General features: G+C 49.5%; 5 protein-coding genes across 5 annotated transcripts; 2 read left to right on the top strand and 3 right to left on the bottom strand.

Moving 5' to 3' along the window:
- Positions 1–1,079: 1,079 nt before the first annotated feature.
- CLAFUR5_02541 (uncharacterized protein) lies at positions 1,080–1,394 on the bottom strand (the record flags this gene model as incomplete). The annotated part of the gene is made up of 1 exon (XM_047901689.1): positions 1,080–1,394. The coding sequence occupies one exon, from the start codon at positions 1,392–1,394 to the stop codon at positions 1,080–1,082; it is 315 nt and encodes a 104-aa protein (XP_047758479.1).
- A 5,650-nt stretch (positions 1,395–7,044) lies between these two features.
- On the top strand, positions 7,045–8,253 carry CLAFUR5_02540 (Alpha-L-rhamnosidase rgxB; the record flags this gene model as incomplete). Its single annotated transcript, XM_047901688.1, has 1 exon — positions 7,045–8,253. The coding sequence occupies one exon, from the start codon at positions 7,045–7,047 to the stop codon at positions 8,251–8,253; it is 1,209 nt and encodes a 402-aa protein (XP_047758480.1).
- A 438-nt stretch (positions 8,254–8,691) lies between these two features.
- CLAFUR5_02539 (uncharacterized protein) lies at positions 8,692–9,711 on the bottom strand (the record flags this gene model as incomplete). The annotated part of the gene is made up of 1 exon (XM_047901687.1): positions 8,692–9,711. The coding sequence occupies one exon, from the start codon at positions 9,709–9,711 to the stop codon at positions 8,692–8,694; it is 1,020 nt and encodes a 339-aa protein (XP_047757669.1).
- A 758-nt stretch (positions 9,712–10,469) lies between these two features.
- CLAFUR5_02538 (uncharacterized protein) lies at positions 10,470–11,570 on the top strand (the record flags this gene model as incomplete). Its single annotated transcript, XM_047901686.1, has 2 exons — positions 10,470–11,333; positions 11,388–11,570. 2 exons carry the CDS (start codon positions 10,470–10,472, stop codon positions 11,568–11,570), a joined length of 1,047 nt encoding a protein of 348 aa, XP_047757668.1.
- A 263-nt stretch (positions 11,571–11,833) lies between these two features.
- On the bottom strand, positions 11,834–12,819 carry CLAFUR5_02537 (Polysaccharide monooxygenase Cel61a; the record flags this gene model as incomplete). The annotated part of the gene is made up of 3 exons (XM_047901685.1): positions 11,834–12,063; positions 12,128–12,253; positions 12,342–12,819. 3 exons carry the CDS (start codon positions 12,817–12,819, stop codon positions 11,834–11,836), a joined length of 834 nt encoding a protein of 277 aa, XP_047757663.1.
- Positions 12,820–13,329: the final 510 nt, after the last annotated feature.

Raw genomic sequence — 13,329 nt, 5'->3', positions numbered from 1 at the left:
CTAAATCGCTAATACCGATAGTTACCTTATTATCGAGATTATTGAACTAGTAATCTATATACGTACGGCTAGTAACTATTAAGAAAGGAGCGATAGTAATACTACTAGTACTTACTACCTTAACGGCGGTTACGTACTTTCTATTTAGCTCGGTTAGAGACTAGTAACGCCTCTTCGTATCTATTACTAGTACCTACTCGTTACCGCCGATACTAATACGATAGCGGGTCTCGTCTATATTCTAGATATTATAATACTCTAGCTTAAAGTTACGGATTAGCTTCTTTAGAATATTAAACTAGACTCTAATATTAGCTAGATCGTAGGCCTCTTTCCGCTATACCTTAATTGGCTTCCTTCGTACCTTCTTAATCTTATACTTTCTTATAAATCGAGTAGCCTACGAGCTACTTAATTTAAATACTTTACCGGTAGTACGGTATACTATCGAAGTAGCTACCTTATTAATCTAACGATACGGTACCTTAAGGCCTATCTATTCGCGATAACGGATATATTTAAGAATAGTAAGTAACTGTGCTTTAGTAAGCTTCGTACTATTTACCGACCGTTCTATTAAGATACCGTAGATACTCTAAATCCTTCTTCTAATACGCTAATAGTCGTCTTTAAAACTAGTATTAATATACCTCTATTTAAGGTCTATATTACGTTAATAGTAGTAGTAGCGAGATTGTAGTAGCAATACCTACTACGCGGTAGAATACCCTTATTCTTTAGCTCGTCGATAAATATAGTTATCCTTCGCTCCTTCTACTTATATTCGCTTAGCCGAGGCTATAAGACACGTAGCATTTTTATAACGGAAAGAGGAAGTATAGAAACAGGTAATAAGCACTATAACATTAAGTAGGTGTGCTTATCGGACCGATAATATCAAGTGGGTACGACCCTCTCGCTTGGCGAGAGGCTGAAGAGACGGAAGCCTCGGATACCCCCCACTCCTTCCTCCACATCGGACACCAGAAAACCTCGAAAACCCCGGACTTCTGCCCTCGAGACGGGGCCATATCAAACAGCTTGATTCGACGACGCTCTTGCTTGAGCATTCTTGATGGTCACAGACCGGGTCTTCGCCCGAGACCAGTGGAGTCTTGATGGGTACAATGATGGCATTGCAGATGTACTTGCGACGTAGCAGATATGCCAATGCCGGACACTACAAGTAGACTCCAGAGAATGCTGCCAGTATGGCGGCTGGCTCTCTTCGCCATCCTGTTCGGCTCCATTTGCTGGTCACTCATCATGAAGTCCTTCAGCGTGGCCATTTTCCTCCAGGCCATTGCAGCACTATGCTCGCCCACTGGAGAATACCGACTGGGCAAGGTCTGCGTTGTGAAGGCGTGCGGAAACAATGATTCTGCGCCTGCCATCATCGATGCCTTCCAGAAACGGTGAATTACTCCGACAGGGACAATTATGTCAAGAATTACTACGACAGGGACCATTATGTATTTCTTACTCCGACAGGGACCTGCACGGTATCCATATTACTGCCATAGGGACTATTATTGCCACATCGTCGCATTCTCACCCTAACCTATTTAACCTACTCTCCCATTCTAGCAGAGCACGTTAAATGAGTTAGGGCAAGGCCAGAAACGCATGGCCTTGTGAAGGCGAATGATCGTGAGCTACTAAGCTATAAGCAGGTTAATTTAGTAGAGGTGAATAAACGAGAGGCACGAGTAGGGTAATAAGAAGATACGAGTATATTAATAAGACAATACGAGCAGGTTAATAACATAATAAGAGCAGGTTAATGAGACGATACGCGGCTAAGAGAGTTCATTCGAGTAGAGTAGAGACAGATAGACAAACCCTAAAGCTAATCACAATCCTTACCTTAGTAGCGGTACTAGGTATACCAATTTATAGCGTTAACGCGAACGCCGATAGTAGAACGACTAGCTATAGAGTAACGCTAGTACCTATTACTCGTATTACCCTCGGCGATACGGCTAATATAGCGACGGTATAGTATTAGGCGAGCTTTACGAAGCTTAGGGCGCTCTATAATATTACTAACGTACTGTAAGGGCGCGCGTACTATAGGGTCCGAATGAGATAGTTGTTGTTCTACGAAGCTACGAAAGAGGAGCGCGAGGCGCGGCGAAGTTATAAAGTAAAGCCAAGCCGCGCTAACCCGATGCAGAAGGTCCGCGGTTTAGCCGGGCCGACGCAGCTACAGTGAGGGGTCGCGGGCTGCCCGTGACACGTACGTAGCTTTACGAAGCTTACTAGTAGCGTTCTTATTAAGATAAGCATTTAGCTCGTAAGCTACCTACTTTGTAGTAGACTACGAGTACTACTTACTAGCGACTATAGGTCGCCTACGAGTGACTTTTGCCGTACCCGTAGGACGACCTCTCTTCTTCTTAGGAGTAGGTAGCGGTACGCTAAGACATATTAGCTTCGAGGTCGTAAAGGGTTAAGAGAACGATAAGCTTTTTTATCGTGTTCGAGGCTAAGGAGTAAGACTGACGTAGAGGAGGGACTAGCCGTATCGTCTTTATCGTTATCGTTAGTACTAGTAATATATTAGATCGTTACTTAATACTTAACGTAAAGTGTCTTAATTAAAGCCGAGGACATGATTTAATATATATATTATAGCCGGAGCCTATATCGAAGTCGCCGCCGCCGACTTTATCGTTATCGTTATTGTTATTAGGTATACTATAAATATATAAGATCGTTACTCGATACTTAACGTAAGGTAAGTGCCTTAACTAAGATTAATTAAGACACGAGTCTAACTTATATATTCTAGCCGAAGCTACCGACTATATCGTCGTCGTCGTTATTATTACTAGTAGTATATTAGATAAATACCGAATATATAATACGAAGTAGCTTAATATATAATTACTTGCCGCTAGCGGTCTAGTTGTCGTCGTTATTATAAGTATATATATTAAGATGTAGCATCTCAAAGGGAGTCAACAATTAGAAAGTGATCTAGTAGCCTAAGGCATCTACAATGACTTAGCTTATAGAGAGATACCTTCTCTCCCCTTTAGCTTAGATAGACATCTAATATAATCAACATATTGGTTCCTAATATATTGCTATATACTCGTGCTATTAGTCAGTTGAAGATTGATCTCTTACTCCACTCCGCTACTATCTACCCGTACCTGTTTAACAATATAGCCTCTTTACTACCTACGTTACGATAATAGATAGATAGATTTGTCATTCCCCTGTTCTAGGACCCTATCCGGCCTATATAGGTATATATCTATTGTTATATACAAAGGGAAACCCGAATAGGTAAAAACCCTTCCCGCCCCCGACTACTCCTTATCTAGTTTAGCTTTCCCTCTGAACGTACGTAGTCTATGTCACTACCCCGTTAGCCCCCGCTCCTAGCCGGTCTCGTCGCGCTACGTCGTATCCTCTCTTCCTACACTACTCCTACTAGGCGGTACTGTTCTAGCTAGCCCTTCTCTAGTATCTAGTTCGTAATACGCCGTAGGTCCTTAGCGTTGTTAAGAAGTACCCTAATCGTCCGGTTCCTCGCCTTTACTATCTACTCCCCCCTTCCTAGCGACCACCTCGGACAGACGAGGAGTACGTGCCGTACGTTCTAGGAGCGATAGCCGTAGGGGTAGCTAGTATTCGTGTATCCTAGAACCTTCCTCTATAATAGGTACCCCTAGAGGCCGATGTGTTCGCTTCGTAGTTAGGTTGCTATACTACTCTATGCCCTCGTAAGGCGGTAGTAGATAAGCTTCGGGGGGTGCTTGACCGCGGATTTTGTAGCTAACTATTCCTTAGGTTGTCCCGCTAGCTAAGGGCGTCCACTATACCCTATAACCTAGTTATTCCACCTCTCTTTCTATAGTTGCTCTACAAACGATTTCTTACCTTCCTATTATATTACTAGCTGTTCGTCCCTTACCCGGTAGTTCGGCTCGTTTCCGGGTCGAATGCCCCTATACGCTAGTACTAATTCGCGGGCCCTTACGACTGTACTAGCGATGACCTTCTATACTAGGTACTATGCCGACTTGCCTAAGTAGGAGGTCCGTAGTCCCTAGATATAGATAGATAGATTATTCATTCGCCTGTTTTAGTGCCCTATGGCCTATGCAGGTCTCTCGCTATTTAGGTCTATTTGTGTAGGTAGGAAACCCGATTAACGGATGAAAACCTCCTCGTCTTTGCCCTCCTCGTTCTTTCCTGTCTTGTCCTTTCGTTCTCCTTCCTTCAGGGTACGCTAGTGTCATGGTTGTTACCCTATGACTACCTTGCCCGTAACCCTGGTGATGTCCTCCTCTCGATTCCCTTTCTCCCTTCTGTTTCCCCGGCTCTTCTCTCTCTCTCCCTCCTCTCTATCCACCTTTCCGTTTCTACTGCTAGGGAGAATTGCTCTAGGTAGTCCTCGTTAAGGATCCATCTTGTCACTCTCCTTATATCTTGTCTGTCCTGGATGATGGCCTGGTATTTCCTGTCTCTTGCCTTCGCCCTCCACTGGCTTCTCCCTTTTACCCACTTAGTACAGTTCAGCACCATGTGCTCCGGGTTTTGGGCAAGGAAGGAATCGTATTTAGCAAGCTAGCTACGAGATAAGGTGACAAGTCTTAACCGCGCTTTCCCACTCATCTAGCACCACCGTGTAGCCTCGTTTCGAGAGGTTAGCCCGGAGCAAAAGCTTCCCTCTACGCCCTCCCTCCCTGTTTGCTCCTTAAGCCAATATCCACCTCCATAGGCCTAAGCCCTTTAGTGCTCTCTATTGACCGACATGCGCATCCGTCCTCTCGGGCTGTACAGACAGTGTCAGCCGTCGCTGCCAGTGTACACCACGCCCCAGGTTTTGACGCCCTTCGCGTTACCGCAGCCTATCTCTAGAAAGCGGCCGTCCATGCCTCGCAGGTTTGCTCGGGGCACACACCACGCCGGGCAGCGTACTCCTTGCGTTTCCACCTACTAACCAATATGAAGTTCCTTATCACCCTGCCCTCGATCCTCCCCGATCACAGAACTAATCCACTTGCATTGTACGTCTTTTCCCCGTCCTAACAGCCGTCTTTTCCTTGCTCAGGCTATCGTCTTTTCCTCGTCGCAATCTACCATGTCAGACTAGGTGCGTTGTGTAGCGGGACAGGCAGTGCCTCAGGCAAAACCCTCGTTCCCATACCGGGTGTTCAACAGGCCCTTACAGGCTTCGTCGCGTGTCCACCTACCCACCGCATTGCCCGCTGGCAAACACCAGATTGTTTCGTAGTCCGCTCGACGCCGTTGCATAGTCCGCTCAGTTGTTGTTCTGTAGTCCGCTCGTCCAATGTTCGTCGCTCAGCCCGCTCGGTTTGCGGTCTCCGGAGGTGAAAATTCTGCACTCATACCAGAGGTGTCCTGTCGAGCGTATAGGCCACGGTTCCGCGCCCTTCTTACACGTAGAAAGAAGAGGGACTCGCTCCCGACACGAGTACACGCTCGTCGGATGGTTTTCATACCCGTTTTGCTGGTAGTCCTCTGTTCGCCGCGGCTTCGCCTACGTTGCGCGCCCGTCGCGCCCACGACGCTCCAGCGTGAGAATACTTGGCTCTCTCGTAGCTAGACGAGAGGTTCGTAGCCGACACCACGTACAGGTGATTCTCGTCGTCGACCTCCCTAGATATATAGGTCGATCGGCGGTATAGCGGTCTCGTGCTTAAGTATCCTCGTTAGTGTCGACTTATATGCCCCGGTGACCTTCCTTAGGCATTAGTTTTAGATCTTCGCTAGCGGCGCGACGAGTCCCTTCGATAGGCAGGCCCTCTCGCCTAAGGACTATACTTGGCTACTATAGGTAAGGACTGGCCGTATAATAGCCGTATATAGAAGTCGTAACTACCGGAAGTCCGCCCCCTATATAGACGTAGTGAGCCTCTAGCATAATACTATATTCTGTTTAGCTTTCCGTAATATTGCCTATACGTGCTTCCTCTACCGTAGCGCCGGGTCCACCTATAGTCCGAGGATCCTAAGCTGATTTGCCGGGTTAGTCGTGTGCCCCTATATCTAGATAGAAGCTTGTATATTGTAGAACCGTAGCCGGCGCGTAAAGTGTATTAGATTGTACTTTTCTAGGGCAAACCGAGCCCCGTGCCTCCTAGCCTAGTCCTCGTAGATCTTGTGCTTCTCTTCTAGTAGCCTATAGTTCTCCTTAGTCGAGGAAGACTACGCTAGGATGTTTATGTCGTCTACGAAGCCGCTCGTAGCGGTGTTCTAGGATTCTAGGGCTAGGAGTAGCGTCGCTATAAAGAAGAGGAACAGAATAGGTGCTAGCGTTAAGCCTTACGGGATTCTAGTGTAGACTGCTTGAAATGGGCTTCTGTACTAGCCGACTAGGATCGACGTACTACGGTTTTAGAGGTAGGACCGTACGAAGTTAACAAGCTACTTAGGGAGTCCCTTCGACCTTAGGATATAGAGTAGCCGCGGGTGTGACACGTAGTCGAAGGCTCCCGATATGTCTAGGCTATACGTTACGATAATAGTAACGCTCAATTATAGGGCTAGTAGGCTCGGCAATTATATACGTTATAGTATTGCCCTGTCTAGTATAATTTAACCTACTCCGTAAGGACAAGTAAGTAGGTAAAATCACACTAGATATAGTGCCTATAACTATATAAGGTCTAAGGAATAAGAACGCCGAGGGAGGGCTATAAGCTAGGCGATCAAATGTATTATACTACTTCCCTATATTATATAACCTGCTCACCTGTTCTTATAGAGCAGGTTAAATCGTATAGGGAAGGCGCCTATAACTAGATAAGGTCTAGGTAACAAGAGAACGAAGTCAAGTACGGTTACACGGACATAACTATTAACTCTCCTTTGCCTACCTATGCTACTTGATTTGTTGCTCCTATATCGCTTTAACCTGCTCTGCAAGAACAGGTGAGCAGGTAAAAGCGATATAGGAAGCTCTACCTGGCTATAGTACTTCATTTGTGTCGTTGGCGATAATGGTCCCTGTGGCAGTAATATGGATACCGTGCAAGTCCCTGTCGGAGTAAGAAATACATAATGGTCCCTGTCGTAGTAATTCTTGACATAATTGTCCCTGTCGGAGTAATTCACCGCTTCCAGAAATGCGGCCACAACGATGCTTCTCATCGCGGTAGAGTCGTCTTCGGCAATGAGACCTACCACATCAAGTCTGTCATGAACACGACAGGGCTCAGCAACGTGGACGTCGACCTTCATGGCACTCTTCTGTGGGACAAAAACATCCCATACTGGCTCAACCACAGTCTCCCAGTCGGCTACCAAAACCAATCCTCAGCATGGCTATTCGGCGGCGAGAACATCAGATGGGACGGTTTCGGCTACGGCACACTTGACGGCAATGGTCAGGTCTGGTACGACTTCATCAACGGCACAAACAACTACCCAGGACGACCACATCAGATCACCATCACCGGCACCACTTCTAGCGTCTTCGAGCGTACCCGCTTCGTGCAAAGCCAAATGTGGACCATGACAATCATCCACTCCTCCGATATCCTGCTGGAAGACATCTACATCAACAGCACCGACACCAAGCAAGCCGTCGGCTTCGCCTTCTCCTCCCTGAACACCGACGGCGCTGACACGATCTATGCTGACAATATCATGTTCCGCGGCTGGACCGTTGACAACGGCGATGACAGTATTAGCACAAAAGCTAACAGCACCAACATCCTAATGGAAAATTGCGACTTCTACACGGGCCTTGGTGTGGCCGTAGGCAGTATAGGCCAATACGAGGGACGCTATGAAATTGTCGAGAACGTCACTGCTCGCAATATCACCATTAACAACATGCGATACGGCGCATACTTCAAGACCTGGACCGGAGTCAGCAGCGGGTACCCACCCAACGGAGGTGGCGCTGGTCTAGGGTACGCTGCCAACATTACCTTCGAAGACTTCACGTTGAACAATGCGAGTGGGATCTTGGCTGTGACGCAGTCCACGAGCTACAACAGTGCGAGCGGCAATTGCGATACGTCAGAGTTCAATCTTCGAGATGTCACGTTGAAGAACTGGGCGGGAACGACGACGTCGGGGGTGATGGCGGATATTCAGTGCAGTGCTGCAAGTCCTTGTACGGGTTTTACGATCGAGGATATGGGTGGGATTGTTGATACTGTTAACGCTACGATCCCGGCGATCTATCTTTGCGATAACGTGGTTGATCCTGTTGGGTTTAACTGTACTGGGAAGCCATGGGAGGAGAACCCGCGGAGGTAGATCGTAGTGTGGGAATGCTACGTAGCTACTTTTTCTCTTCATGATCGGTTTCGCCAATTCTGCGCTCCTGCAAGTCTGCCTTGCTATCCGTTACACGAATTCCACTTCGGGGTCATTCTCATCATGGGCTGTGTCATGAAGACCATCGGCTAGCTTCCCGAACTTCGATGCAGCGTCCTTTGCTTGCGATGGTTCAAGCCATGTTCGTGACCTTGCTCACGATGATTGCCCTTGCCTCATTCTCGATGACGGTGGCACAACATGATGTCTTCTGCCCAGTCTGTTATGTTGGCCAGGAAAATGCCGTGAAGGCAAGGAAAAGGTGTCCTCTTTGACTTGTGTGAGTAATCGCTCCGCTAGCGAACCGTCTCCTAGTAGGCTTCAACGTGCTCCTTCTTGGCGGTGTAGCAGCGCGTTGAGCTACCCTGAACCATACAACTACAAGTACGCCAGGGCCAGCCTTCCCGGCCCCGAGCTTCGCTGATTGAGCAGATCCTCGAAGGGCTGTTCGCGTTCGCCCTCAAGCCACGAACTCAACGCAGAACACAACGCCACCATCCACCTGCCGCTCAAATTTTCAATGTTGGGAAAGGAGTCGAACGGACCGTTATGTCCACTCGCAATCAGACACGTGATAGGCTGGATGGTAGCAGTTTTGGCTAGTGGAAGTCGCAGGATAGGTTCGAGCAGATACCAGATCAGCGACATTCGCTCTCCGCGACTAATGGAGAGTATCTGAGCAGGGACCTGCGTGAATTGACCGCCCTGTTGCAATTCGTGAGTCCAGTGCCGGTCTCCATACAACCCAAGCCGAGGCTCGTCACGAAATGAGACATGGATCTCGGGGAGTCGCTCGTGGGTCTTGATTCGATTGACGAAGCGACGGAAATTGTTACTCATCGTCATCAGAGAATGACTGAATGCGATGTGATGGCCGCGAACCCCAGGGGTTGCGAGGTGGTAATGCTCAAAGAAGATTTCTAGCCTCTTGTACTTGTTGATGTCGAAGTCATGCGGAATGTCGCAGCCGTCTGGGGAGACGATGAAGCGACAAATTGGCCGTACTTGTTCGATCCGTTCAAGATCTGGGTTGAATCGTGGGTCGGCTTGGCACATATTTGAGATCCAGGTATCTTCGATATGGAAGGTTCCGCTTGGAAGAGGTCCACCGATGTAGTGGATCTTGCTGTTGGGAGGCAGGAGATACTCGTAGATGGCGTCTCGAAGCTCGTAGGGTAATTCGAAGAATTTTGTGAAGCTGTTTTGGGTCGTAGAACTATCGGCTGCATTTCCTGGTCCCTCCATAGCCGGCTCTGCTTGCGTGAGTGGTGTTACTTCCTGCTCCAGGTCTTTGGATCGCTGCCCGACAGGCTGTATGGTAATATCCTGCCGCTTGCTACGACTCCCTCGCGTGTGGAAGAAGCTCAAGAGGCGGTGGTATATAGTGCTCAAAGACATCATCCTCGCGTGGCGGTGCGATATGCAAAGCTGTCAGTACGAGAGATGAAATCTGTACCTTCATAGTCTGTTGATCTGAGTCAGCTCATTGCGCTTACCACTCCCAGGCCATGGCACGGCGTATGTAAGCTACTGAGCCGGTTGAACAGAGAGGTTCCATGCTGGCGGTAGAGGAGGCTTTCATGGCCACGACCGAACGCATAACGATAGCGATCTCCAGATGGAAACAGTGTGGTAGAGTATCCGCATGACCTGATGGACCAACACCAATCGTGGCGTACGATAGCATAAGATGCAGAGATGTTGTTCAGTTCCAGCAGACGAAGTTGTGGCCTGGACGTCGAAGATCTCATCTCAGAGCGCGGGCCGAGTCTCTTCTGTCGCACGAGACTCCTTGACTCCTTCCAATACTGAGGCTCCATCAACATCTGATCGAATCTCATCGGCGCACAAGCCGACATGGTCATTGTGCATGTGAAAATACGATAGTCTTGGAAAAGTAGCCAGGTGAGCTCTGCAAACGCTTGACTTGATTGGCCGATCCGAAAGGCAGCTCTCTCCTCAACTTGCCTGTTTCATTGAGGCATGTCCAGGCAGTCGATAGGGCAAGCTCGCTGCCACCAGAAGTCTACAGCGCGTACTACACATATGACAGAATCACTGCCAGAACGAAGACTGTGGGATTCTGTGAAAGTGACTTAGCACGTACTAACGACCACCAGACCAGCACATTTACAGAGTCTAGCAGATCAGTGACTATGGGCTCCATTGACAAGAAGGCACGAGTCCTGCTCGTAGGCAGTGGAGGTGTTGGCACAATGGCTTCATATGCCCTTGAGACCGGTGGCAAAGCAGAAGTCACAGCAATCTGCCGGTCAAACTACGAAGCAGCAACCAAGAACGGCTTCACAATCGACTCCTTGGAACACGGCCATGACATCCAAGGCTTCAAGCCGACACACATCCTCACCAAAGTCCCAAACGTCCAAGAAGAAAGTCTGGAACCATTCGAATATGTAGTTGTGACAACCAAGAACGTTCCAGACATCAGCCCGACCGTCCTGGACATCATCACACCAGCAGTAACCCCTGGGGTGACATCCATCATCCTCCTCCAGAACGGCTTGAACATCGAAAAGCCCATCATCGAGCGCTTCCCAGATAACGTGGTCATATCTGGCGTCTCCCTCATCCAAGCAGCCGAAACGTCCCACGGCGTTATCCTTCACGACGACAAAGACATCACCAAACTCGGACCCTTCCCTAACCAAAAATTCAGCCCCGAGCGAGCCGAGAAGGCTACAAGAAGATTCCTCGACTTGTACATGGCATGCGGCAAAGTAACCTGGACCTACGACGAGGACGTGAAATTCACGCGCTGGAGGAAGCTGGTGTACAACACTTCCTACAACTCCGTCTCGGCAATCCTGGCAATGGACACGATGCGGATGCGCATGTCGCAGCATGTGATTGATGATCTGATCAGGCCTGCAATGCTGGAGATTCTGGCGACCGCGAGGGCTGTGGGTGTGGAGTTGCCGGGGGATGTGCCTGAGATCTTGATCCGGTGTGATCCGGTTGATGCGCCGTTTGTGCCGAGTATGGGGCAGGATGCGTTGAAGGTAAGGGATCACTTTGGAGTTGTGATTGTCGGAAAGGGCTAATGAGGTTCGTAGGGAAATTATATCGAGATGGAGAATATTGTCGGCGAGCCGCTGCGGGAAGCTGAGAAGGTTGGAGTGCAAGCGCCTGTGCTTAAGACTATATATGGGTTTTTGCGGGCTATACAGCTGAAGACGAAGGAGAGGAAGGGGGCTTGGCAGCCGAAGTGGGAGGAGGGTAATCCATATTATGAGTAGCGACAATTGACTTCTGGGGAACGATATACATTCCAACGCTGATCATGGCTGGGTCACATTTGGACTATGCAGGAGTAGAGCGGCACATTCACGAACCAAAACCACGACATGATCGGAAAGCACAGTTTCAACTGCAACAGCTATATACCAAACAACAACAAAAAGAATGACAAATCCAAAAACTCACAACCCTACAAAAGTCACACAAATCTCACCATCGTCCCAGCTCCCACAGCTACACACCCACCTCTTGTACCTCCCCCCTAAGCTCTGAAAGCCGTAGCAACCCTCTTAACAGTCTTGTTCGCAGCAGCAGCAGCACCACCGCTACCATAAAGCTTCGGGCCCGGAATATCATAGCTGCTGAGAGTCTGGTAGATGTTGATCAAGATGCCCGCGTCGTCCTTCTTGTACAGGGCCGTGCCAATGGCGCAGTCGGCTCCTGAGGCGCAGGGGTCGGTGGTGCCGGAGCCGGAGACTTTGACGTTGATGCCTGAGAAAGGAGTGTTAGTAGGGGTGAATGGGTGGATGGGATAAGGGGAAGGGGAGATGTTTACATTGTGGGTAGTTCTGAGCACCATCTTCCTGGCCAGCGGAGTGGAGGGCGATGATTTCGTGGCGGACGACGTAGTTGCCGCTCTTGAGGTCGGAGGGGACGGTGAAGGCTGCGGTGTTGTTGTTGGCTGTTTCGAAAATCATCAGTCAGTTCCATCCTCTCAACATCCCAACACACCATCTTCCTCTTCTTCTTCGTCTTCTCAAGGAACATACCCATCATACTATCCGTAGCCCAAACCCCCGGACTAGCACTCCCATCCTCCAAGCCCCCCTCCGTGACCTTGAACCACTTCAAGTTTGCCTTATCAACAGCGCTGAACTCGCCGGACACAGCAGCCATGTACGTAATGACTGGACCGTGGTGAGACTCCGGCCACGTGTTCCACTGCAGATCCACGCTCTTCCCAGCGGTGACAGGGACCGGAGCGCCGCCGACAGTGGCGCCCTTGTGGCAGGTTATGTCACCGGAGGCGTAAGCGGAGGGGGCCACGAAGCCGTTGTCTTGGTTGTTGGCGTACCAGCCGGGGGTGTCGGGTTTGGTTTGGGCGTAGGTCCAGGAGGGGGAGGTGCCGGAGTAGTATTTGCCGTCGGAGACGATGCCGGAGATGTAGCCGTGGGCGGAGACGAGGGGGAGGGTGCTGGCGAGGAGGGTTGCTGCGAGAGCGGCGGTGGTGATGGGGAGGGAAGGCATGGTTGGCTGGGTTGGTGTGGGTGTAAGGTGCTGTTGTTGTTGTGACTGGGAACGAGTGGATGGACTGGCCACGAATGGATGGAAAGACCGATCTACGGTTCTTCGAGTTGAATGAGAGACTGGAAAGTGAAGTTGCAAGACTGTGCAGATAGAGGATGAGAGGGAATGTCAGAGAGGATATATACCTACGCATTACACTGCTGACAGGATGAGCGTACGAATCACGCGAGCCAGCATTGGTTACGCGCCATAGGCGTATCGTCTATACGACCTCCACAGCATAACGGCGTCAACAGTGCCATCCATGACTGTGCTTGGCTTGCCGTTCTACTTCAGGCGTCGACATCACCGTAGGCCGCGTGGAGGTACTGTAGTCTACTTTCCACGTTGGCAGTCCTCTAGATTGGCTTTCGGGAGTACCAGCATTGCATTTTTGTGTCACCGATCCTTTCGACTGTGGCTGCATCGTATGTCCAGTGCGACATGGCCGTACCATAAGCCGCCACCGCC

This window comes from Fulvia fulva, chromosome 2 (genome assembly GCF_020509005.1).
Source record: "Fulvia fulva chromosome 2, complete sequence".
NCBI classification, from domain to species: Eukaryota; Fungi; Ascomycota; class Dothideomycetes; order Mycosphaerellales; family Mycosphaerellaceae; genus Fulvia; species Fulvia fulva.
This window is presented reverse-complemented; position numbering and strand designations above follow the sequence as displayed.